The sequence below is a fragment of the Aspergillus bombycis genome (assembly GCF_001792695.1).
Source record: "Aspergillus bombycis strain NRRL26010 chromosome Unknown contig00003, whole genome shotgun sequence".
NCBI lineage: Eukaryota > Fungi > Ascomycota > Eurotiomycetes > Eurotiales > Aspergillaceae > Aspergillus > Aspergillus bombycis.
Genome location: NW_019170005.1, coordinates 320,614 through 346,159, shown reverse-complemented (window position 1 = coordinate 346,159; position 25,546 = coordinate 320,614). Strand labels below are relative to the sequence as shown.

At 47.9% G+C, this 25,546-nt stretch overlaps 6 protein-coding genes across 6 annotated transcripts; 3 read left to right on the top strand and 3 right to left on the bottom strand.

Moving 5' to 3' along the window:
• Positions 1–49: 49 nt before the first annotated feature.
• Positions 50–1,802, bottom strand: ABOM_000927 (uncharacterized protein; the record flags this gene model as incomplete). The annotated part of the gene is made up of 2 exons (XM_022528057.1): positions 50–1,558; positions 1,626–1,802. 2 exons carry the CDS (start codon positions 1,800–1,802, stop codon positions 50–52), a joined length of 1,686 nt encoding a protein of 561 aa, XP_022394266.1.
• Positions 1,803–2,084: 282 nt separating this feature from the next.
• Positions 2,085–3,828, top strand: ABOM_000926 (cytochrome P450; the record flags this gene model as incomplete). The annotated part of the gene is made up of 4 exons (XM_022528056.1): positions 2,085–2,654; positions 2,716–3,088; positions 3,140–3,577; positions 3,671–3,828. The coding sequence occupies 4 exons, from the start codon at positions 2,085–2,087 to the stop codon at positions 3,826–3,828; spliced, it is 1,539 nt and encodes a 512-aa protein (XP_022394265.1).
• Positions 3,829–5,081: 1,253 nt separating this feature from the next.
• ABOM_000925 (uncharacterized protein) lies at positions 5,082–6,404 on the bottom strand (the record flags this gene model as incomplete). Its single annotated transcript, XM_022528055.1, has 3 exons — positions 5,082–5,494; positions 5,561–6,219; positions 6,277–6,404. 3 exons carry the CDS (start codon positions 6,402–6,404, stop codon positions 5,082–5,084), a joined length of 1,200 nt encoding a protein of 399 aa, XP_022394106.1.
• A 427-nt stretch (positions 6,405–6,831) lies between these two features.
• ABOM_000924 (type I polyketide synthase) lies at positions 6,832–15,168 on the top strand (the record flags this gene model as incomplete). Its single annotated transcript, XM_022528054.1, has 14 exons — positions 6,832–7,463; positions 7,533–7,977; positions 8,046–8,114; positions 8,166–8,289; positions 8,347–8,459; positions 8,521–8,989; positions 9,072–9,530; positions 9,585–11,731; positions 11,784–11,880; positions 11,941–12,839; positions 12,899–13,267; positions 13,334–13,674; positions 13,728–14,205; positions 14,263–15,168. The coding sequence occupies 14 exons, from the start codon at positions 6,832–6,834 to the stop codon at positions 15,166–15,168; spliced, it is 7,548 nt and encodes a 2,515-aa protein (XP_022394264.1).
• Positions 15,169–19,454: 4,286 nt separating this feature from the next.
• Positions 19,455–20,207, top strand: ABOM_000923 (uncharacterized protein; the record flags this gene model as incomplete). Its single annotated transcript, XM_022528053.1, has 3 exons — positions 19,455–19,470; positions 19,529–19,855; positions 19,930–20,207. The coding sequence occupies 3 exons, from the start codon at positions 19,455–19,457 to the stop codon at positions 20,205–20,207; spliced, it is 621 nt and encodes a 206-aa protein (XP_022394107.1).
• A 190-nt stretch (positions 20,208–20,397) lies between these two features.
• ABOM_000922 (Ataxin-10 homo-association domain-containing protein) lies at positions 20,398–24,856 on the bottom strand (the record flags this gene model as incomplete). Its single annotated transcript, XM_022528052.1, has 5 exons — positions 20,398–22,948; positions 23,022–23,373; positions 23,599–23,931; positions 24,265–24,419; positions 24,756–24,856. Coding segments are annotated over 5 exons (3,492 nt in total), but the record flags the coding sequence as incomplete, so codon positions are not given.
• Positions 24,857–25,546: the final 690 nt, after the last annotated feature.

Genomic DNA, 25,546 nt, shown 5'->3' with positions numbered 1-25,546 from the left:
GTTCATAAATGATCAAAGTCTAGTGAGGAATATCATTCTAAGGCGTCAATTACTGATTATCCGACTTGTTCTTAGCTGTAGTGTTGTGTACTGTATGCACGAATCCCTGTTCCGTCTCGTGGCTCTGATTCATATCGAACTCTTTGATAAAGATGCTCAATATAAGATTGAGACCTGCGAAGCTACACATCACCACCCAGATGATCTGGAATGAGTTAACTAGTGCCTGCCGGATCTCAGTTGCCTCAAACGAGCCGGTTGGTAGTCTCCTCAACAACTCGCCCAAAGTGACCAAGTTCATCGCCTGACCTTGTAACTGACTGGTGGCCTCTTTCGATACTGCAGCAGAGAGATGGTTTGGGAGTTGATTGTCAAGAATAGCACCACCAATTGCGACCCCAATTGTCTGCCCCATTGACCTGAAGAATAGAACTAACGTGGCGGCCATGCTAACTTCGCGCTGTGGAACGGATGATTGAACCGCGAGCGCAATAGATGGAAAAAGTAGCCCGATTCCTAGACCAGACACGGCCTCCAAAAATATCCACTGCGCAACAGTCGTGTTTGCCTTGAGCAAAATGAGCAGCCCAAGGCCGAAGCAGGTCAGTAGCCAGCCTATCCAGAGTGCCCATCGATACCGACCTGTGAGACCGACAACAATACCTACTAGGATAGCGCAGGGAACGACCGTAACCGTCTGTGGGAGCGCGGCCACGCCAGCAATCACGGGGCTGTATCCTTTCACAGACTGGAAATATTCGGGCATGTAGTATACCATACTATAGAGGATAAGGCCATGGAAGGTACTTGCCGCATAGAGAATACCACAAGTCCAGTTCGGTAAGACTTCCGGTGGAATCAGAAGAGTCTTTTTTGGTACAGCAGCAGATTTTGCGATCAAAACCTCGTACACTACCAAGCCAATGAGACCCACAGCACCGAGGATTAACGGCACGAGGGTATGCCAGCTAGACCAAGGATACTGAATACCACCCCAAGTGATTGGGATCAAGAATGCAGTGATAGAGGCGATGAATAAAAATGAACCGGGATAGTCGAACAAGTGTAGCTTTTCGGAAAGCGTGCGACGGCGACGTGAAAGACGCAGAAAACATCCAATTCCAATGACACCGACAGCGACAATGGGTAGATTAATCCAAAAGATCCAACGCCATGACCCCGATTGAGCTAGTGCACCCCCAATGATAGGGCCTGTAGAGCTCCCCACTGCCCAAACCACACTGACAAGGGCATAAAAGCGACCTCGGTCCCGTAATGGGACTAGATCAGTTATCAGGACTGTTGTAAGTGAAATTATCCCTCCGCCACCGAGTCCTTGGACCGTTCGACCTGCTAGCATTGTTGGCCAATCATGCGAAACAGCAGAGATGATGGCCCCGACGGCGAAGATGAGTAGTGCAATGAGCATGATTGGCCGCCGACCGAAAGCATCGCTGAACGTTACCCATATCAGCATTAAGATGGTGCAGGCGAGGAGGTAGGAGGTTCCGGCCCAGAAAGCTTCAGTGGTTGATCCCCCTAGATCTCCGGCAATGGTCTATAGAAATGGAGTCTTAGCGAAAGACTCATTGGGAGGTGGAGTTTCACTGGGGGATACTAGATACCGGAAGGGCAACGGATAGCATAGTTGCATCGAACGAAGCTGCGAGATTTGTGAAGGCAATTGCCCAGAATGCAAGCCAGAACCTGAAGCCAAACGTTGTCTTTGGATACTCAGGCTGTGAGTTGCCATTTTGTCCTGCCTCAACTGGAGGCTCGGTCGGTGAGGGATTGGACTTCATCAGGATGGAAAAGTCGACTTAGCGATTCTCTCAAAAAGCGCCACCTATACGGAGAAGAAGCTGAAGACATAACCATTAATCCGAGTCGAATAGAAGGGGAGAAATGCATCCCACTTGGAAGACAAAGGATGAACTAGGATAGGGATGTATATTCATTCGGAAGTCGGATGTCCGAATACCGAACCTATTTCTTTGTCCATTGCCCAGCATACTCCGAGAGTATACAGTAACTTGTTCCAGGACAAATGGCCTCCATTGGGAAAAAGAATTTATAAAATAAACATGACTTATAACAGTTTGACTACGGTGTTCTTATGTGCCGTAGTACTCGGCCTCACCCGAATCATTTGGCAGTCCATATCTTGGTATCTACGGTATCGGCGATTCCATAAAAGCCATGGATGCCAAAGTCTGCGTACAGCACCTTCAAAAGATCCTATTCTGGGGCTAGACCATTTTTTCCGTCTTGGGAAAGCAGCTCATAATAGCCGATATCTTGAACAGTTCCAGCAATGGTTCCAAGAAGTGGGATCCACCTTTGGCGTGAATCTGATGGGCGACTATGTGGTTTTCACCAATGAGCCCAAAAACGTCCAAGCAGTTTTAGTGACGAAGTTCAAAGATTTTGAGATTGGCCAACGGCGTCGGGATAACTCTGCTGAGTTACTGGGAATTGGCGTGTTCAACGCAGATGGTCAAACTTGGGAACACGGTCGTGCGTTGGTCAGACCGAATTTCACCCGGAAGCAGGTCGCTGACTTGGGCCTCTTCGAGAAACATGTTCAGCGTTTGTTTCAGGCCATGCCAACTGATGGTACCAAAGTGGATATTCAGGAATGGGTGTTTCGATTTGTGAGCCTCTCTAAATCTAATCACCATTCTGACCTGCTGATTTCTCCGTCTTTGTATCCAGACTTTGGATACTGGTACCGATGTTCTATTCAGTGAATCGAGTGATGTGCTTCTTCCCAGTGCTACTGATATAGCCCGAAAGTTCTCCTGGGCATTTGATCGTGGAATAGATGGGATCGCACAGCGTATTCGATTAGGTCGATTTGCCCGGTTCTACTACGATCCGCAGTACACCAATGCTTGTAAGTTTGTGCACAACTATGTTGATGCAATTGTGGCGAAGGCAGTTGACCGTGCCAAAGAATGGCACGTCCAAAGATCGGAGAAGCCTGAGAAATCAGAGGATACTGAGGAGGAGAGATACACCTTTTTGAATGCTCTTGCCCGAGAAGGGGTGGAGCCTAAGCTGATTCGCGACCAAATTTTGAACATCTGTAAGTTCCGACACTCTCACACATATAATACTGGGGGCTGACTGATTTTAGTGGTTGCTGCTCGTGATACATCTGCGTGCCTCATGAGCGCCGCAGTTTTTGAACTTGCCCGAAGACCCGAGTATCAAGCCCAGCTTCGCCAGGAGATTGAGGGGATCTTAAACGGTCGTCATCCCACTTTCGAGGAGTTGAAAGATCTCAGCTTTCTCAATAGCTTCGTTAAAGAAACCCTGCGCATGTATCCTCCGGTACCACTCAACGCACGTGTGGCCAAAAACGATACAGTACTCCCTCGCGGTGGTGGCTCGGACGGTATGGCGCCCACCTTCATTCCCAAAGGTCAACTTGTAGTATATCAAGTTTACTCTATGCATCGAAGGGAGGATTTGTGGGGTGCTGATGCACACATATTCCGCCCCGAGCGTTGGGAAACTAAGAGGCCTACTTTTGAATATTTGCCGTTCAACGCGGGACCACGGATTTGTCCAGGTATGTGGTTTGCTAAATTGGCCGTCAACCAAAGTTGTCATTCAATACCCAATATTGCCATAGCCTGGGAGCTAATATTGGTTCCAATTCCAGGTCAGCAATTTGCGTTGGTTGAGACGAGCTATGTTTTAGTTCGCCTGCTGCAGGAGTATTCAAACATAGGAGGCCATGACAATGATGCACCATGGAGGGAGCATTTGACCCTCACTTGCTCTGTTGGCCAAGGTGTATGGGTGAGTCTAACAAAATGATTCCATCGCAACTTTTTGGGCGATTCATCGAATGAGAATGCAGGGCACAGTTACGCTCTTTGCATTGAGTTACACGGCTATACTTTACTACCAAACACTTGGAAATATTCTATTATTTCACTAGCATCAATCCAACTCTTTTTTTTTTCTTTTTATTTTTCTTTTTTTTTTTAAAAAAAGCAAGTAATTCTAGACTTAGCGCATCCTTTGTAGTATAATTTGCTGTTCTGCTTCTCATCTGAGCAGCAGCCTATGAGGTCTCTAGTAATCTTGCAACATCGAAGTCAACCTCAGAATACAGGCTAGAGGTTACACCAGGGGGTTACTCCGTAGCAAAATATTTTATTGGAGCACAAGTTTGACTCTCACATCTCAATTTTGAAAAGTGCCCTTGACGTGGACCATGCTTTTAGGCCCCCGTCTTGAAGGTAAACCCCAAGCCCGTTTGACCGACCGACCGACTACCGAATGTACGATCGGTAATCCGAATGTCCCAAAATCTAAGATGAATTTGGAACGAACTCTTCAGTGTGGTCGGGGATCAGAATATGAATCTCAAATCCATCCATTACAGATTCCATAAAACGATTTATTCTGGAAATGTTGGGGTTCTACTTGCACATTCTTATCGAGATCCCTGCCATCTTCGGATTCCTCTATTCCCCTTCAAACACCCTGTCAAAGCCTCAGCCTTACGCTTCGCCAGTCATCAGACAGTATGCCGTGCTGCTAGCAGTGACTAGCCTCATCTTGATCAGTGTTATGGTTGATATAGAACGTCGAGCCAAGACCGATCCTCATGATTCTCATCCGAAGATACTGAAACAACGCATTGCGGGTGCCCTTGCAATCTATCATGTCGCACCTGCAATCAGAGCCATCAGTAGGCTTGGTGTTCATTTTAAATTACCGTTTCAGTCTACTATTAGACGTATCTCGAGCAGATATGAGCAGCAAAATGTTGAAAAAGGTCTTGTCAAAGCTGTATTTTCGTCGCCTTTGATGCACCTGGCTTTACACGGAGTATGCTGTGCGCTTTTGATTGATATCGCCTTGGAAGGATTCAATTTACATTGAACCCTTTCGCTCTAGTGATTGGGACTTTACTACAACATTTGCAAGTCATTCTGAGATATAAAATACGAAACATGTTCTTTGCATGGAGCTTTTTCACATAGCAAACATCATGCGCAAAGACTAGACAAACAGAACTAATCCAATCTATGTCAATATGACCATAAATTCTAATTGACTCAGCTGTCATCCGCATCGCACCTCCTCAACATTGCCATCTCAATCGTAAGTCCAGGACCAAAAGAGGTAGCAACAATATGCTCCTTTTTGCTCAACGACCGAAGTCGATCAAGGACAATCAGAACTGTCGGACTAGATGAATTCCCACGAGTACGATAGATTTCTCGACTAGCCTTCAGCTGATCCTCTGTCAGTTCCAGGACCTGCTTTGCGCCCTCGATAATAGCTTCTCCGCCGGGGTGAAGTGCCCAGTCAAAGTCGCTAACACCAAGGGGCTCTCCCTTTGGCTCTCCCTCCACTTCATGACCGGATCCAAGCTGATTTTGGTATGAAGGAAGCAGCTGGTTGAACATTGGACCGATCGCGTTCTTGGTGTATTGCGGAACATCACGAGTCAACACGGTTCGGTAGCCTACAAATCCAAAAAATTAGTATTGTTTCAAATGTCCACGTTGATGGAGAGGAGGCATCGACAGACCGTCAACATCGGCAAAGAATGCCATATGCTCCAAAGTATCAGGGACCAGGCCGTTTCCCCATTCTAATAATTGAAATAGGGGTGTAATTTCTTCTTCTTCTGCTACCATCGCATACTCATTACAAAGAACGAAGGCGGCTGCAGCATCCGAGAATAAGGCCCCCGCGATGCTAATGTTATCCGAATCTGCAGATTTCTCGGCGGCCTCGAGATCGTGTCGGACATTCAGGGTACATAACTCGCATGCAAAGGCGAGAATGCGAACAGGCTTTCGTCGCATACTAGCACCACAGGCTATTTGTGCTGCAGCTCTCATGATAGCCAGCCCACCCGCACATCCAACGCCATGCAATAGCATACGATCAACATTGGGGGAAAGACCGAGTTTGCGGTTCACTAGAAGATCATATCCTGGGTTACCTTGATTAGTACAAGTCACTCCGATCGTATGGGTAACTTGTTGAGGACGAATATGAGACTCGCGCAGTGCCTTCTTACAAGCTTGGCTGGTAAGATCGACTCCGACGTTTCGATAGAACTGATCGATATCACTGATTGATGGCGCAATGGACTGAGCTGCGAATCCGTTTTCGTATGATCGGATAGCGGCGCGTGTTTCGATGCCGGAGGAGCGGTTGATTTGCAGGAGCTTTTTGATTCTGCATGCGTTTTGTTAGAGCCTACATCTTGAAAAATATCAGAGGGCTAATATTTACCCAGGGCGCTCTACATCATAAAAGCGTGCGGCAAACTTATCAAGTTCTCCAGGTCCCAGAAGATAAGGAGGATACTGGTGTCCCAGCCCAGTGATGTATAGACCGGGTGGTTGAGAGATGGTCGTCATGGTGAGACGTGGGCTAAATCTAGAATATAAGATGCTAAAACATGAAGCTCAGTTTTCGGATTCATTCGAAGGAAGACTTCAATGATACTTTAGAAGTATATAGTGTGATAAGCTGAGCGTTTTGCGTTTGCTGACATCTGGAGACTCGGCCGTCCGAGTACCGTTCGGATCACCGAACATCGGTCTCCAAGATCATGATTCATGACGCCTTGAGACCTGAGACCTAAGAAATGGGGGCCAATTCCAATATTCCGATCGTAGTATACGGAGTATAAGTATATATAATATGATTTGTTGGACTCGGACCTTTTTCTCCTCTAGCCTTGATATGAAATCAGCCTAGAACTCTTTTCGGCCCGTTCCACCATACCTATATTGATAATACCTATATTGCGTGTTTTGGTTTACGGATCATTGCCTACCAACGATGCACGCACGAGAGGTGAGCGACAATGAAACCTCTTCCTCGCATTCAAATATCGTGCCAACCCCCAGCGAAACAAGTTCGAGATGTTCTCAGCAACCCTCCATCCCAATCCCAGAGGGCGACAAGGAGCCCTTGGTGGAGCCCATGGCTATTTGTGGAATGGCCATGCGTCTACCCGGTGGTATTCATGATGCTGAAGGCTTCTGGGACCTTCTGTACAATAAACGCAGCGGCAGATGTCGCGTGCCCAAAGACCGATACAATGTTGAGAACTGGTACGGGCCAGGGAAGATCGGACATGTCGCAAGTGAGTACGGCTACTTCTTAGATGATGTAGACCTACGGAACGCGGATGCTTCTTTCTGGTCAATGACAAAGCAAGAAATTGAGGCGATGGATCCTCAACAGCGACTTTCTCTGGAGGTCACGTATGAGTGTCTCCAAAATGCTGGCCAGCGGCCCCAAGAGCTTCGTGGGCGCAAAATCGGTGTCTATCTCGGTACCTTCGAGGGAGACTGGCTCGAACTAGATGGAAGGGATCCTCAACATTATCACATGTACCGTCTTACTGGATACGGTGATTACATGTCCGCGAACCGCATTCACTACGAGTTTGGTTTGACGGGTCCCAGGTATGTATGCCCTTCTCTCGGGAAGTACTTTGATACCGAAGGAAGTCATTAACCCATCGAGTGTCCTAGTGTGACTATCCGTACGGCATGCTCATCTTCCCTCACAGGAATATACGATGCTTGCCACGCTATTGCGGCTGGGGATTGCGAGTCTGCCATTGTGGCATGCGCAAATATCATTTATTCCCCACGAACTTCAATCACCATGCAGGAGCAAGGTGTCATTTCTCCTAGCGGATTTTGCAAGACCTTTGATGCCAATGCTGATGGTTACGCTCGTGGTGAGGCCGTTTCAGCCGTGTACATTAAGAAGCTGAGCGACGCTATTAGTGGTGGAGACCCTATTTGCTCGGTAATCAGATCTACTTGCATTAATGCAGGTGGCAAAGCGTCAACACTCACAGCTCCAAATACTACTGCCCACGAAGCACTCATTCGTCGTGGTCATGAGCTGGCCGGTATCACAGATTTCTCCCGAACTGCAATGATTGAGTGTCATGGTACTGGAACAGCAGTAAGTATCACTAATATCACCAGTTTCTGGCCAAATCTCTTTATGTGAAGCTATTAACGCGCCTTCAGGTTGGTGATCCCATCGAAACAGCCGCCGTGGCCAACGTATTCGGCAAACATGGGATCTATATTGGATCAGTTAGTAATGCACAGAGCTCTATGGGTTTGCAACATGCTAATACTTACCAGGTCAAAACCAATTTGGGTCACAGTGAAGGTGCATCGGGTCTGTCAAGCATTATCAAAATGACTTTGGCTCTTGAACGACAAACCATTCCTCCTAATCTAAACTTCACGACCCCTAACCCTAAGAGTGCGCTTGATTCTCCAACGTGGTATCTCAATACTAAAGACTAATTGAAAATCTCAGTTCCATTTGAACGATGTAAGCTGAAGGTGCCGACCGAGCCTCTCCCTTGGCCGAAAGATCGGGCAGAGCTGGTCGGGGTTAACTCATTCGGTATCGGAGGATCGAATGCCCATGTGAGTATACAAGGTAAACTGATGAGTTGCGATAGAACAGCCAGATTGACTCAAAGGTCAGGTGCTACTAGGCTCCGCTGCCTCATTCGGGATTGAGTCGACACAAAAGAAGATCGCGGCCTGCGAGGAAGCCGAGAATCTAATGGCGGACCTCACACCACACTTGTTGATGTTTTCCGCCAAGCACCAACAATCGCTGAAGCGGATGATTACTGACCATCAAGCGTACTTTCTCTCGCATCCGGAGTCGCTCCAGGATATGGCGTACTCTCTTGCTCACAAACGGGATGATCTTTCTCATCGCAGCTTTTGTGTCACCAATGGTGAGGATGATTGGGTGCAATCCAGGACTCATCGTATTAGTGGAAGAGCGCCTCCGATGTTGGTTTTTACTTTTACTGGACAGGGCGCTCAGTGGCCTCAGATGGGCAAATCGCTCATTGACCAAGTGCCTCAATTCCGGCACAGCATTGAAAAGTTGGATAAGGTGCTTCAGGCACTCAGTGATCCCCCACAGTGGAAGTTGATAGGTAAGTCAGCCCTCTTCTCCATCATAATCTAACAAGCCACTTCTTTTATATGAACAGGCATTGCGGCTAACCTTTTACATAGACGAGATCCGAAAGCCCAAGAAGATTTGCCAGCTTTCGAAGGCAGAGTTCTCACAGCCTTGCTGTACCGCCATTCAAATTGCTCTAGTTGACCTCTTAAACCATTATGGAGTTCATCCAGATGCGGTAGTGGGTCATTCTAGTGGTGAGATTAGTGCTGCGTATGCCTCTCACGCTATTAGCGCAGCGGATGCTATTCAAATTGCCTTCTATCGTGGCCGAGTGATGTGTAGCTTGAATCCGGTAGAGCGCCCCGGGGGCATGGCTGCTGTTGGCTTGGGGGCCGAAGAAGTTGCACCGTATTTGCGACCAGGAGTTTTGGTGGGATGTGAAAACAGCCCCAACAGTATAACTCTGACTGGTGACAAGGCCCCTCTGGATGAGGCTTTGAAGGCTATTAAGGAGGCCAATCCAGAATCATTTGTTCGTGCACTTCAGGTTGACCGAGCCTACCATTCTCGTAAGTGATACAATTAGAACGCGGGGAAATAATTTACTCACTGAATCTTTGCAGATCATATGGAAACCGTTGCACCTCAATATGTGGATCTTCTTAGCACCCAGGGAGTTAAAGCTATGAATCCCTCAGCCCAATTCTTCTCCAGTGTGACTGGCAGACAAGTGACCCAAAGTCAAGACCTCGGCCCTGTGTACTGGGCTAGAAACCTTGTGTCTCCAGTCCGCTTTTTGACTGCCATTTCAGAACTGATGCAGTCTCTAATTGGACCCAAAGTCTTCTTAGAAGTTGGACCTCATTCAGCCCTGGCTGGGCCTATTCGACAAATTTTGCAAATGCACAAATCAACCGATGAATATTTCAACACGCTGACCCGGGGCAGTGACTCCCATAAGGATTTGCTAAATGCCGTTGGTGAGATGTGGCTGCAAAATATGCCAGTGGATTTGAGTGCCATTTCGGAACGAGGTTGTTTCCTACCAGATTTACCTCTTTACCCCTGGCATTATGAGGAGCCACTCTGGTCTGAGAGTCGCCTGGCCAAGGAATGGCGACTTCGAGAGTTTCCACATCATGATCTGCTTGGTTCGCGTGTTCTTGAAAGCACGGATCAAAACCCAAGCTGGCGTAATATCCTCCGTCTGGACGTGGTTCCTTGGATCAAGGAGCACGAAGTGGCCAGTGACATTGTCTTCCCAGGTGTTGGATATATCTGTATGGCCGGAGAGGCTATTCGACAACTGACTAGGGACAGTGCTTTTACTGCTCGTCGAGTGCACATCAAGGCTGCACTGGTCATGCATCAGGGCCAAGACGTGGAAGTCATCACCCAGCTACAAAGGATCCCATTCACCAACACTGTGGAATCGAAGTGGTACAATTTCACGGTGCATTCTTACAATAAGGGAGTCTGGGTTAAGCACATTTTCGGCCAGGTCTCTGCGGGCTCGGATCGAGAGCACCGCATACCTTCGTTGGAGCCCCTACCTCGCCAGTTGTCGCGACGTGGCTGGTACAGAAAGATGAAGGAAATGGGTCTTGAATATGGGTCTCGGTTCATGGGTCTGACTGAGATGACTGCCCATCCTATTGAGCGCAAAACTATTGCCACTGTGGTGAATGATAACCGTGAAGGTGAATCTCAGTATGCAGTTCACCCAGTGTCTCTCGATTGTCTCCTTCAAGCCATCGTCCCTGCTACCTTTAATGGTCTCACGAGAAGATTCCAACATCTTGGAATTCCGACTTACATGGAAGAAATCTACGTTTGTCCTCCACTTCAGTCGGAGATGGTGATTGAGGCTCATGCCGATGAGCAACCCACAGCAGCTCTCTCGGGTAACATCATAGCAGTTGCAAATGGCCAAGTCACCATCGATATCAAAGGCTTGCAGATGTCTGCAATTGGTGATGCGGCCTATGCCTCCGGGCAGAATCCACATGCCGCAGTCGAGCTAGAATGGCGTGAAGATATTAACCTTATTACGGATGCACATAGGCTTATTCGTCCCGCCAAAGACCGACGTGAGGTGCACCACAGCTTGGATAGATTTGCTTCGGCCTGTATTATCGACACCGTTACCCGTCTCCAGGGTGTTGAGCCAAGCAGACCACATCTATGCCATTATCAAAAATGGATTGCATCGACAGCAGGCCAAATCCGACTTGGCAAATACCCTGGATTACAGCGAAGCGATGAAATTTCTCAGTCTTCAGAGTCCAGGCGCTTGGAAATCATCGAAGGTTTATATCCTATTCTCCTTCGGACAGAAGCTTGCGCAGCTGCAAAAGCTATTTATCGAATCTGGAAAGAATGCCAGGGTATCTTTACCGGTGAAGTCGAAGAACTTGGATTGCTTTTGGAAGACGAAGTACTTCATTCACTCTATGACTTCATGCAAAACTCCGAATACAAAGTCTTCCTTGAGCTCCTTGCACACCGGAAACCAAACCTGAGAGTGTTGGAGATAGGTGCTGGTACAGGAGGTACAACTGCCACGGTCCTTCCCGCTTTGCAATCTCTTTATGGAGAGAGGATGTATCACTCCTACACATACACGGATATCAGTGCAGGGTTCTTCCCGGCAGCGAAGAAGCGATTCGAGAGCTACCCCGAAATGAAATTCGCAACGCTGGATATCTCGGAGGATCCCCTCGCCCAGGGCTTTGAAGCCGAGTCATTTGATTTGGTCATTGCATGCAATGTAAGCTAAATAATTTTTCAACTCCATGATACTTTACTAACACATGTTTCAGGTTCTGCATGCGACACCCGTTCTTCAAGAGTCTCTTGCGAATGTGCGCAAGTTACTTCACCCTCAAGGTCGACTTTTTCTTCAAGAGCTGTCACCAAGTACGTTACCTCTCTGCCCTAATAGATGGTGCCCATCACAAATACCTAACTCTCGCATAGATACGAAATGGATCAACTACGTGATGGGTGTTCTTCCTGGCTGGTGGTTGGGAGAACAGGATGATCGTTATCCGGAGCCCTACATCTCTATTGATAGATGGGAGTCTCTACTCAACAAGACTGGTTTCTTCGGCGTTGAACTGGTAAGCCACGACGGGTATCTCAACAACAACATCATTTCTCGACGGGTCCAAGAGAAGGAACGACCAAAGCACATCACGCTATTGCACTCTGTCAAAAGCCCTTCTTCTGCAATTTCTACCACCAATCAGATTCTTTATTCAGCGGGATTTGAAGTTGATCTCCTTGTAATTGAAGATACAACTACACTGCCACCCACTGGACAGGACATTGTCTCCATTTTGGACCTTGGCGGGCCATTCTTCCACCACTTGGAGCAACCTGAATTCGAAAATCTGAAGACTCTACTTTCTCACTTGCAGGAAACTGAAAGCGGAATCTTGTGGGTTACTGGGGCTTGTCAGGTAGGCTGCAAAGACCCAAGGTATGCGATGGTGAACGGGGTTGCTCGCGTCATCCGCACGGAGATGAATCTAGATTTTGCAACTCTAGAGCTGGAAAGCTTTGAGAAAGACACTCTAGCTCTCATGCCAAAGGTTTTGGGAGAGTTCCAGCGTCGCCTCTCTGAGCAGAATATCAATACAACTACAGAGTGGGCTGTTGTTGGGCAGAGCCCCTTGATCAGCAGATATCACTACATCAAGGTTGACGAGGAGCTGAAGAATAAGGCAGCTGAAGAAAAGCCTTCTGTCAAAAAGTTGGTGCAGACTAAGGCTGGTCTTGTCGATACCTTATGTTGGCAGGATATGCCAGTCTCTCATGGGCTGGACCCAGATGATGTTCTGGTTCAAGTCAAAGCTGTCGGTATGAACTTTAAGGTATGTAACAAGAGCAACATAACTGTGCAGTGGAAGTCTTGCTAACCCTTGACAAACAGGATGTTCTCATCAGTACCGGAGTAATCACCGAGAAGTCATCCATCGGCCGAGGTCTTGGATATGAAGGAAGTGGTCTTGTTCTGGAAGTTGGATCCGCAGTGGACAAACTTTCGCCTGGTGATCGAGTTATTATGAGCTCAAGCGGATCTCTCACTACCATCCAGAAGCTTGATCAGCGTCTCTGTGTTAAGATGCCGGACTTCCTTAGCTATGAAGAGGGCGCTACGATGTCGGCAGTCTACTGTACTGCAATCCATTGTCTCCTCGATGTTGGTGGCTTGCGGAAAGGGAAATCGGTTCTCATTCATTCTGCAAGCGGAGGTGTCGGCATGGCAGCTCTTTATATTGCGCGAATGGTTGGTGCAGAGGTGAGATTCAGAAAACTCCTCCGAAATCAGTGTGTTTTCCACTTTGGCTAACCTCAGTTCTTGCAGATTTATGCTACCGTCGGAAGTGAAAAGAAAGCTCAGGCTCTCATGAGCTCGTTTAATATTCCGCGCAATCGCATCTTTAATTCTCGCACTAAAGAGTTCCTTCCACGTCTGATGGAAGAAACCAATGGTGTCGGAGTTGATGTGGTGTTGAACTCCCTTTCGGGTGAGCTTTTGCACGCTTCCTGGAAATGTACAGCGCAATTTGGCACATTTGTCGAGATTGGTCGTAGCGATTTTGTTGGTCAAGGATTGCTTGATATGCAACCCTTTGAGCCGAACAGGAGCTTTGTCGGGTTTGATCTTCTTCTGTTCTCCGAAAAGAGACCAGAGAGAATTGAAAGGTATGCTACAGCTGTTGCTGCGCAAAACTAACAGACTAACCCTTTCCGCATAGCATCATGACTCGTGCAATGGACTACTGTAGTGCTGGTTTCATCCACCCTATCACGCCGACCACGACGTTTGAGGCTGTCTCGATTGTTGACGCAATTCGTCACATGCAGCGCGGGCAGCATATAGGCAAGATCGTCATTACCATGCCAGAAATTAGTACAGATCTTCCAGCCGAGCCATCTCGGCAGGAATTATCATTGCGCCATGATAGAGCCTACTTGTTTGTTGGTGGACTCGGTGGCTTGGGCCGCTCAATTGCGACTTGGCTGGTGGAGCATGGAGCACGCCATCTTGTGTTCTTGTCAAGATCAGCTGGTAGTATTCCCGTTGATGATCCATTTGTTCAGGAACTAGCGGTGCTTGGTTGTAAGAGTTACATGGTCTCTGGTGATGTTTCTAAGCACGAGGACGTGGTTCGGGCAATCCGGGCTTCCGGCAAGCCTGTTGGGGGTGTTCTGCAATCTTCCATGGTGCTTCGGGTTAGTGATTTTAACACCTTGCTTCTTTTAATGACACACTAACAAGGAATTTTCCAGGACAACTCCCTCTTGGAGATGAAATGGGATGAGTGGCAGGCTGCTGTTCAGCCCAAGGTTCAAGGAACCTGGAATCTTCACAATGCACTCCTCAGTGAACAGCCCGAGGAAATATTAGACTTCTTCTTACTCTTCAGCTCAGCTGGCGCAATGAGCGGCCAATGGGGACAGGCCAACTACAATGCCGGTAACACATTTCTGGATGCCTTTGTGAGCTACCGGCATTCCCTGGGACTTCCAGCCTCCACTGTCAACATTGGTGTTATTCAAGACATTGGATACGTCAGCCAAAATCCTGAGATCCTAGACTCACTGCGTTCAACTGCGCAGTATCTCATGCGAGAGCCCGAATTGCTCGAGTCAATTGAGCTCATGCTCCACAGATCATCGCCAACGCACTCAGTCGCTGATCAAGCGTCGAATATTTACGTAACCCGATCACAGATCGGTATCGGAATGCGGTCAACCTTGCCCATAGAAGCCCCGAGTAATCGGACAATCTGGAGGAAAGACCCCCGCATGCTGGTTTATCGGAACCTCGAAGTCCAATCTGGTCCAGTGGCCTCCTCAACTGGGTCGGGCCAGGCGCTAACCCAGTTCCTTCGGGAGATTGGATCTAATATGACTATGCTAAAGGCTCCAGAGTCAGCCGAAATGCTTGCTGGGGAGATTGGTAAAACCCTGTTTGGTTTCCTTATGCGGGCTGAAACTGAAGAGGTTGATCTCGATGCGCCTCTTGCTAGTGTGGGCATTGACTCTCTTATCAGCATTGAGCTGCGGAACTGGATCCGCCGCAACATTGGTGTTGAAATTACCGTGTTGGAGATTGTTCGGGCAGATAGCGTGAGGGCTTTGGGTCTATTAGCCCAGAAGAAGCTAGTTGAGAAGTATGAAGCTCGCATGTAAATATTTAGCCTCATAGTTTGGTGATGAGGTTGATAAGTCGATGCATGTACAATGTTTGAACAACTAGTCATGTTTCCTTGTGGTAATTACTAACGAAAGACTTGACAGCATCTGGGAAGGGCTACAAAGATGAAATCTTGCAAATACAATAAAATAGTCTCTGCGTGTGTTCTGATATTCTACTTGGTAGATTATTCAAAGCTACATCTTACTTCACACACGCTTTCTTCAGATGTCCAGTAAGTGGCAATGACAGAGATTAAGATTTATCATTCTAATATATCTCAAGTCAGAATTTTCTATTCATAGTGCCTTTTTCAGCATATTGATCTTCTCTAAGGCCGTGGAGTTCATATCACGGATGGTTGTTTGCCATGACTGCGTCAATTCAGTCGAATCGCCTTGCTCTAACAATGGGGTATTCTCAGTCTGTTCCAAAAGGCAGTCCATGGGCATGGCCGGCATATCTGCTGGAGGTCTTTTCAGTGTGTTGACTAGGAACTTCATTCTTATGCATTTATTGAGTTCAATCAACGTGCTTTCGGCTGAGTTCAACACCAACGCTAGATCGAAGCGCGGGCTGGCACATAATGACACCTCGCCCATCTGGATACGTGGGAGAAACGAGTGAATGTATCGAATTGCGTGGTCCGAAGACTCTTTGTTAGATGTGGCGATGATGCGGTTGAAACACTCGAGCATTGAGCACAGAGAGCCTAGAAGCCTTGTGTAGCATGACAGCAGAAGCAAAAGGTTGGCTTTATCTCCCAAATATGTGGGAGACTCAGACGTTACCGAATTATATGCCCCATTGACAAGGGAGGTCTCAAATCCTGTAAAACTATTGATATTGCCAGACGCATCCAGCTCCACCCTTCGCTGTGAGGCATTTCCAATGAGAAGGAGGAGTTGCATAGAGAGACCAAACGTCTCTTCAAACGGACATGCAGGTTGCAATTTTGGATGTCTCCACCCAGCGGTTGATTCGAGATTTGTGTTCGATTTTGACGCTTTATACTCCATGAAGCCCTTCTCGCATGCCGGATTAAACTTCAAGATAGTTCTCTGGTTTCTGCCCAGTTTCGCATTGAGATTGAACAACGTTTCAATCCATTCATTCTCTAGGTCTTCCTCGGTATTACTCATATCCTCGATATTGTCCTGTGGCGAAACTTGCTCACTGGTCCATTCACTGGCCAGCTCCATAGGTACTGATGCCAGATCAAATATACCATTTTGAGTCTCGAGTAAGTTCATCCCTGTCGGCCCCACCCCACGGTTGTAGCACATATGCTGGGGCGAAGGCATCGTACTGTTGATAGTTGGTAATGTGAGATCATGGTCGAAGTTGAGGGTTTCCAACGAAGGCGTGGAAATAAGCCCACTTGCATGACCGCCATGTATGTGTGCTGAAATAGAGTACTTGTATTAATATTGCTCGACGATTCATCTAGAGATATCACTCACCAGCAAGGTTTCCCTTCCCATGGCCAGACCCCTCTGAAAGCGTTCCTCTTGAACCAGCACGACTGTTGCAGGACGAAAATACACCTGGCGAGACTCCCTCCCTCCTCGGTGTTGACTTCCTCCCTTGTCGATTTCGCTTCGACGGCCTTGTCACGCACTCAGTCCCAGCCCGAGCGCAGCGGACGCATCGTTTCTGCCCACGAAGCTGGACGCATCGAAGCTTCTGTGAGTGGCAGCGATAGCATGCGGACTGCGGAGGTTCTTCAAGTCCGTTATCCGTCGCGTCCATTCAAACTTCAACGACGGGTTGGATTGACCCTGACTAGTAGTGACGAGTCTCTCAGCATGCGAAAGACAGACTTCCAAGGTTGCTTGCTTCAGTTTCTACCGTGGTGTTTCTACGATCTCAGCGTCTTACGTTAGGCCACCCATGGTACCGCCACCATTGATTCTTTTCTCCTATCAGATGTATCCATCTGAGTCAAGGTGGATAGATGCAACGCTGATGCGGAATGAGAAATGCGCGGCATTACTCCAACAGTTCGCCAAGTTCTAAAGCACGCTAGCTAATTTAAGTCACTCTTAAGGCCGAACACTGTGCCCGATAATCAGATGTTCAAGGGGTTGTTTAGCGGAATAAAAGCTGGTCGGCGGTCGCTCAGCAAGTGCCTTTGACGTTAGCCAAAAACTGCACCTCTTTCCTCAAACCGCCTTCAACAGGCTTTTTAAGTTCAATTGCAGAATTTGCTTCGCTACAGGAGTTCAATGGACCGACCCCAGAAGTAGGACATTGTAGTGATGCGAGCCAATAGCGAAAATACCGCACGCGTACCTGAACCCTGCTTTACTGGAGGAGTGTAAAAAGAATGTTGGAAAGACGAACGGGGCCAGTAGCCAGTGATCTGATTGTATATCATAACCTTTAAAGGTATCTCTTTCTGTGCCATTGAGTCATATCAAGAGTATTAAGATAAAACCGGCAGAATGTTAGTTCCAATGAACAAACCCACCAGCCCATCGACATTCTTTTCGCTCCGAAAAGAATGTCGGTAGAGACCAAGTTAAACCACCTGAACAGTCTCACCGCCCCTACCGCCTTCCTATAAAAGTAGAAATTTGAAGGCACCTGCATTCAACGTGGTATTATTTTGATGATCCTGCCGTTTTTAGGTAGTAGTCTGATTTCATTCTGGTACAGAGTACTCCGGAGATCGAGCCTCTTTAGGCTCCTACCTAAGAGATCAATACTTTTAATAACTGCTGATTTAGCTGCCTATCTACTTGTCTATCTGCCAACCTCGTCAAAATGACTCGTTTCGGAGACTCAACTATATTTCCTCTTCTTTCCGGAGATTTACTTATAGCGAGCGCCCGGTAAAGCCTATATAGGTGTTTCGTGGTTGTGGATCTACAGATTGGATCTTGTACTGCCGCATATCATATGGTTTACTCCACTTAGTACGGTCCGGGTGGGTAACCGGATAGTTCCCTCCACTGGCGACGCATTCATATTCCATCCGGAACAGCTATATGAAGTTGTATCATATAGAGTTGTCGTCCTTGAATACCGCTGCGTTTCCAGTTGGAACTGTGTCTCTCTTTACCGGGAACCACTCCTCTCCTTACAATATAGCGCCCGGCTATACTGGACCCTTCCCGGAGGATAGCCGCTCTTCTCGTTATCCATGAAGTGTGTTCCCCCGAAGGAGTTTTGTTCCTGCCACCTTAACACGTTCCATCCTGAGTATAATTTTAAACAGTTCAAGAGAAAGTCTTCCACCTGCCCCGGCGTCTCTTAATAATTCCTTTGCCTCTACTAATGCTCACCGACGAGCAATTATAATTACGGGTAGTCCAATATCTATGTATGAAGCTTATTATGGTGGAAAACACTACGGATATGGCCGTGACTACGAATATTCGCCATTCGTTGCTTTTTGTCGATCAATCGGTGAAATGGCCGATTTCTCGCTACCCCCTTCCGGCTCAGTGTTGAGTACGCCAGTTCAAATACAGCAAACCAATTGCAGTTGATGTAGTCCCGCTTATGGGGGTCGTTCATCGACGTGGAGGTGCAAAGTTTGGCATCCTCTCCACGACAAAAGATACTCGCAGTCGATTTCAATAGTTACTACGCAGAAGATGAGCAGTTCGCCAGAAAAAAACATATGCCTACCATGTTTGATTAGTTGATCATGTCTAAGTGGTTTGAATGTGTTTTCCCATGGTTTTATCTGGGCTTCTGCCTACCCCTAAAGACCATTTTGTCGGATACATTACGGGTGGAACCCTATTCGGTGTGAAGTTTTCAGGCTATGGTGTTCATCAAGGTGAGAGGACAGATTTGAAGTAAATAAATGTCCACCTTTTAACCCCACCGGTTGGCCCTGAATCATTTCGAGTACGGTTTAAACGGCTTCTTGCCTACTGGTCAACAAAACCAAAAATGCCGAATTGGTCTAAAAGATAGATAGATAGATGGATAGATAGATATACATATATGCTACCAGTACGTCATGTGGTGCCTATTGTGTCCATGGACCGTAACCCGAATAGAATTTCGACCTCCGCACCGAACCGCCAAAACGCGTTATCGGCTGCTGCCTCCGGATAACCTCACCGAACAACCAGCATTATAACAACTCCAGACCCATTGCAATTCACTCCCTCTTCCTCCTTCTTCCGACACTACCTACACAAAACCAAAACCCATCTCCCAGACGAAGACCTCAAGCCACCAGGGAACCCGGGCCCGACCCCGCGCCCCTCGTCAGCTCAAACCCTCCCCCTCTAACCCAAGTTCAATACCCACAACGAAAATGTCCACCTACGAAGGTACGACCCCGCCTCCCCTTAACCTAACAAAAAGACAACCCTAACAAAAGAAAAACAGTCGAACACAATACAACAGACCCAGGCACAGCCACGCCCTCAACCCACCGCCGCCGGCCCGACCTCTCCACATTCTTCGCGGCCCTCTCCGAAATAAGCCCCGACGAAGCCCGCACAAGAGAACATGCCGTCCCCGTCCCGCGCGACGTGAGCGCAGCCTTCTACTCCCTCGCCGAAGCCTTCGACCTGATGCGCCGCGATGGCGAGCACAGTGTACCCACCGGCGAAGGTGACAATGACCTCCTGACGCAGATGATTCAGAGCTTGCTGAGCTCGGCCGAAACGCCCCCGCGGGAGGTCGAGGGTGTTAGTGAGGAGTTTTGTGATGGTATGTATCCTTCTCTCTACTCTTTTTTTGAAGTTGGGGTTGGGCTAGTGCTGATGTTTGGCTGGGGGGTGTAGTTCTGGACCGTGTGCCTAAGGCGTCATTGAAGCCGTCGCAGAGTTGTCCGATTTGCGGAAATGCGTTTTTGGAGGACCAGTATCCGCTTGTTGTGCGATTGCCGTGTCATCCGACGCATCTTTTTGATTTGGAGTGTGTGCGGCCGTGGTTGAGGTTGAGGGGGACGTGTCCGCTGGATCGGACGGATTTTGCGAAGCAGGAGAGGGAGAAAGCTGAAGCTAGGAGAAAGAAGCCGGTTGAGGATGATGAGGAAGAGTGGGATGGTATGTATGGCTAGATGCGGGTGTGGTGGTTTTATCATGTTAGTGGGCTGTGGAGTTTTGGGGTGGTGAGGTTGTGCGATATTGGGAGAATATTATCATGATATGTTTGATGATTCATGAGGCCATTGTCATTGCATGATACTTCTGTCTATGCTAATACTCGAGGTATGAAAGAAAGGACTGAAGTCACTGTCTGTCTACAGGTTATCTCTTTTCTCCGTTCCCGTCCTTGGGTCGGATTGCCAGCTTGCCAGTCTTGTCGATCACGGCCTCGAACCCGCTCCTCTCGAGTAGTCCGTTCTCGTCTTTTACTACTTCACGCGCCTCCAGCTCTTCTACAAGCTTCTGGTTCTCGCGGTTACCCTCCAACAAAAACTTCAAGCACATGACCGCATGCTCTTTGATGTAGGGGTTGTGCGCGTCAAAGTTGGTGCAAGACAGGATGGTCTCGACGCCGCCATGCCGACGGATTTGGTCTTGGACCTCTGGGCACTTCCACACAAGAGACGAGAGTACGAGTACGACAAGCTTCTTAAGGTTCCTCCATTCAAATTCGGATGGGTCTTCAGTTATCGGGGGCGACTCAGCTCTAGAAGGAGCACCGCCATCCACCGGGTCTGGATCACTGGGGTCATAGGGTCGTTCAACCGCAACTGGTCCAGGAACGCTTGGTTGGGACTCCTTTGAAGGGCTACGGGGCCCGAGGGACAATTGGCTCAATTGCCCTTTAGGGATGCTTGCTTCAAGTTCTTTGATCAAGGTAACCAAATCGTAGACAATCTCCCACTTGACTAGAAGGTTCTTCCAGTCGTTATTTTCGGTAAGGACGGCGAAAAATTCCAGGAATTGGTAGACACCTTCGTAGACCCGTTCCATATCCCACAGATTCAGCGGGAAGTCCTCGGGGAGCGCCCGTCCAGCACGGATCTGGCCTTGAAGGTAGATCAATGCGCAGGTTTCTGGGATGATGTTTCCGCGGAAGATGGTGAATATGTAGCGGACTGTGAGAATATCGACCCTAGAGAGCGGTGCTGGGTTCTTCGTTGTGTTGGCTTGTGTTGATCCTGTGACAGAAGCGGGAGAGTATTTAGCCCTAAATATATGTGTGAGAATCTTGACGACGACTGCCTGAGCCGGAGAGATGATGTCCTTTGGTTGGCCGAAGTCAGAGTAGGCATGAGACATGAGGCCGTTCCTTAAAACTGCGTCCATAATCTGCACCATCATCTTGAAATAGAGTTCATCGTCGGGCAAATCCCATGCGGCGATGAAGATCAATAGTTCCCGAAGAAGGTTCCGTCCTGTCTCCTGAGTGAGCAGGATATGGCATCTAAGTGCCTGCATATTCCTTGAGCCAGTTCTCTCTCCTCCCTTCAGCCCAAAGCTATCGACAATACCAGCCTGAATGATCATCGGAAGCGCCTCTATCTCCGCGGGGCCCAGGACTAGAGGGATGTCTGTCAATAGACCACGTTGTTGATCACCTGGGCGTCCTCGATAATCATCATCGTCCTCATCATCTTCCTCTTCTTCTTCCTCCATGCTTCCGTCTGCCACGGCCTCAAGACTACGTGAATCGTCGTCGCCAACTGTTCCTGCATCGCCAGTGTCATAGTCCTGATCGCCGTCGCCCCCAATTTGAGATGACTCTTGAAGTCGGGCCATCAACTCATCCTTCGCTTCTTGGAGCGTTTCCGCAGCAGATTGAGCAGACCGCGGCATGCTTGTATCTTCCTCCATGATAGTCGCATCCCCTGCAGCAAGGGCACCATAGGCGTTGAGGTCAGGCAGATCAGCCCAGCAGATACGCGGGAATCCGGCCGTCGTGCTTCGATCTATTGTAAGTATGGCCTTCTTGCGCGGCGGCTCGTCTTCGGGAAGGGCTGGTGGCAGATCTTTAGCTCTGTCTTGGAGGTCCGAGAATCCATCAACCTTTGCACCTAGTATCGCCGTAAGAGCAGCACGGATTTCTTTGACTTGCTCTGGATCCTTGCCCATTTCTTGAATAGCTGTCAAGTCGCGCCCAAGAAGCTTCTCCATGTGGTCTTTGATATTTGCGAGAAGTAACATTGCTGCTTCCTCTTTGATCGTCGCTGGCTCTCTCGGAAAGTTAGAGATAGTCTCCAGGAGCAAGTCTTCTGCCGTTTGGTCGTAAAGAGCCCTGATAGGGGGATTCACGATTCTCTCACCAGTCTTGACGATGGGCGCCGCTCCCTCAGGCTGACAACTGGCCGGGTCTAGCGGCTCTCGAGGTTGAATGATATTCGAATCTCCAGTGGAGTGGTATCCGAAAAGATCCAACCAGAGTACCATTTTCCGCTGTTCATTGTGCATGATAAAGTTGTGCAGGAACTGGAGACATGTGATCAACAAGCGCTTGTAGAGGTTGACTACTTTCTGCCAGCGCTCTTCATTCCTTGCATTCGTTTCACCGTCAAACCCACGGGCAGTTACTCTCACACACGTGTCCACCAATGCTAAGATCCTTTGATCAAAGCCTTTTTCAGCCGCCATATTCTGTGCTTTCTTTGTTGTCGCGAGGAGGTTACGGGCGATCGTGCACAGATCATTTAGACGTTCGATATCCTTGACAAGCGAAAAATAATTGTAGGCTATCAAGTTCGACGAGGAATGGTCGTAATTCGCAGTCGGGGGGCATTTCCACGCAAATGACTGTGATTCTAGAACGGGTATCGCTTTTGTCAAAACATCCGTAAAGCCCTGCCAAATGTCTGGTGACAGGCCTAAATTATGTCTGTCATGAGAACAAAGTCAGTATATAAATAGTGAAGCGATCAAAATGACGAGAAAAATGGAAGGAAAATTACCTAACATCGCTCTCCTGGTGTGTCTTGTACAATATCTGTTTCCCGGCAGATAACATATGCTCGAGGCGTTTATCGTCAATCATCCCACGAGTCTCATAGTGACTTAAGGTTCCCGTCAGGATAACCTTTAGCATGAGCTCGGCCGGGGTACATTTTGGCTTCATGTCCGCAGCAGTCCGGTCAGCCATCTTGGCAGGATCTGTGAGGAAGCTCACAAACACTATGCGACAAAGTTGTTGACTTAGAATAACAAATTGGGCGGGGAAGACAGAAACGCCGCATTGAAAAGTGAATTTTTCCGGCTCCGGTCCCGCCGACTCGTCCAAGTACGCCGCACAATATGATTGGCCAACTGCCTATGGTGTAAAGGAGGATCCATAGGTGAGGTACTAGAATAGCAGTACTAGTAATGCTCAAAGGATTTAGTCCAGCTACTAAGTAATTAAAGGTATCCATATATTCGAGTGTGTTATGTATGTAGAATCTTAGGACATCTTCCGCCGAGCAGGTAATCCAAAGGAGTGGCGTAGATTATCCCAAAACCCAAGATCATAGATATTGTCGATCTCCCTCATACTGCGCACTAATGTCCATTTATGATCAATAGGTGCCTCCCTCGCATTGGGCTGTCTAATCTCATTGGAATCGGGTGAGAACACGAAGCCCATTCTCGGTTGCTCACCTTCCGTAAGTACAAGCACCTGGTCACTGCTTGCCGGCCAGTATGTTTGCGGGTTCTGATATTCGCGGAGCAAAGGCGAGTTTCCGTAGGCCTCTGTCTTGGTAGATTTAAATACCATACCATCAGCGACATCCTCTTTCCAATCGGACCACTTCGCACTCTCATTTGTGGTCATGCCAGCCCAGATAAGGTAAGTGTGGTAAACGAGAAAAGCCATCGCCAACGGTGCTGTCATGAACATCAATGATGTAACGCCCCCAATACGGAGATCCGTCGAAATCACAACAGTCCATACGTTAAAGAACATTGTCCAACTCTGTCTTGTTGTCCGCAACGGTGAGTCTAGCGGGATCAACTTCTCCCATGACTGAGACAGAAGGGAGAAGCCAATGCATGAACCGTAGATCAGCATTATAGAGAGAGACAAAATCAAGGCCAGAAAATAGCGATAATTATTCAATCCGACGCAATTCATCAGCCATACACAATGGTGGTCGTGTCGAGAAACGCATGCCCTACAGAAGTTGCAATGCTTACTCCGTGCCGGCTTAATCATCTCACATGTGATGCAGTAGCGACCCGGGTGAAAGATGACTTTATCATAAGGATAGCGTTCCATTTCTTGCGCGTGGTTTTTGGGTGTGATGAAGGACTTTGTGACAATGCTCTTATACAGAAAGAAATATGGCAACGTGGCAGCAATGGGCATGCAGAGCCTATGGTACATGGAGACCCTGGGCCATGCACTTGGGATGAACATGCATTGCCCTGCTATGAGGAGGGATGCAAAGAATATCTGTTGGGGACATTAGTAAGGCGTGTGGGATGATCCACTATTTAAGAAACTTACAAGCACAAGTGGATGATTCTCGTGAAATATATAGCTACCAGTTGTATTCCAGCAGTACACAAGTCGACCGTCTAAGAGGCGAGAATCAAGTGACGAAATTGCACTTGGGATGTGTATGCAAACAATCCTATGCAGTAAGCCAATAGGGGTTTTGCTGTGTAAAGTATTCATCAGTCATTGCACTAAGACTGGGCCTCCCCACCTTACCGGAATGCAGGCAACCTCCCAAAAAGCGCGACAAATGTGAAGCCAGAAATGCCTAGAATAACCAAAGCGATGGTCCTCAAGAGCCCCATTGTTGGTTCTTCAGTACGCTAAGTCGTGTGTCGTGTGCTGGACGCGATATGCCTGTTAACCGGCCTACACGAAGGGAATGAGTCTAAGCCTCGGCACTAGGGGCAGACATGATAGTGCGAAAATATTGAAGAAACAATATGGACGGAGCAGTCAAAGAAAAAGTAAGCCTAGGGTAAGGTTGGACAGACTCTATACACGAGTTATCGACTATCTACACGTGACAGACTTTCGGGGGATTTTAAATTGGCTTTATTTTCAGTAAACTAATTTGATATAACTAGTACGAGCCAGAAAACATAATAATTTTTTTGAACGTAGTATGTATTATTTCCCTACTCCGTACTCTAAGTGTATATATATATATATATTATATCTATCTAATTAATAAATGAAGATTTCAAAAAGCAAAAGAAATGAGGGACGGGCGGGATCGAACCGGCGACCTAAAGATAGGTTGCAACTCTAACCGACCACTTAATTATGGTACATTGCAATCTTCCACTCTATCCACTGAGCTACCGCCCCAGAACTGTGGCAATATTTGCCTTGTACAAAACTATGAGCCTAGATTACAAACATACTTTAAGTCTTCGCGGTGCACCACCCATAGTTCTTGCTATACTGAGACAGCCACACCCCTCCATGGCTTTCAAGGAACCTGGTTTAGGCTTTGGAAGAACTACGCTACGAACAGGC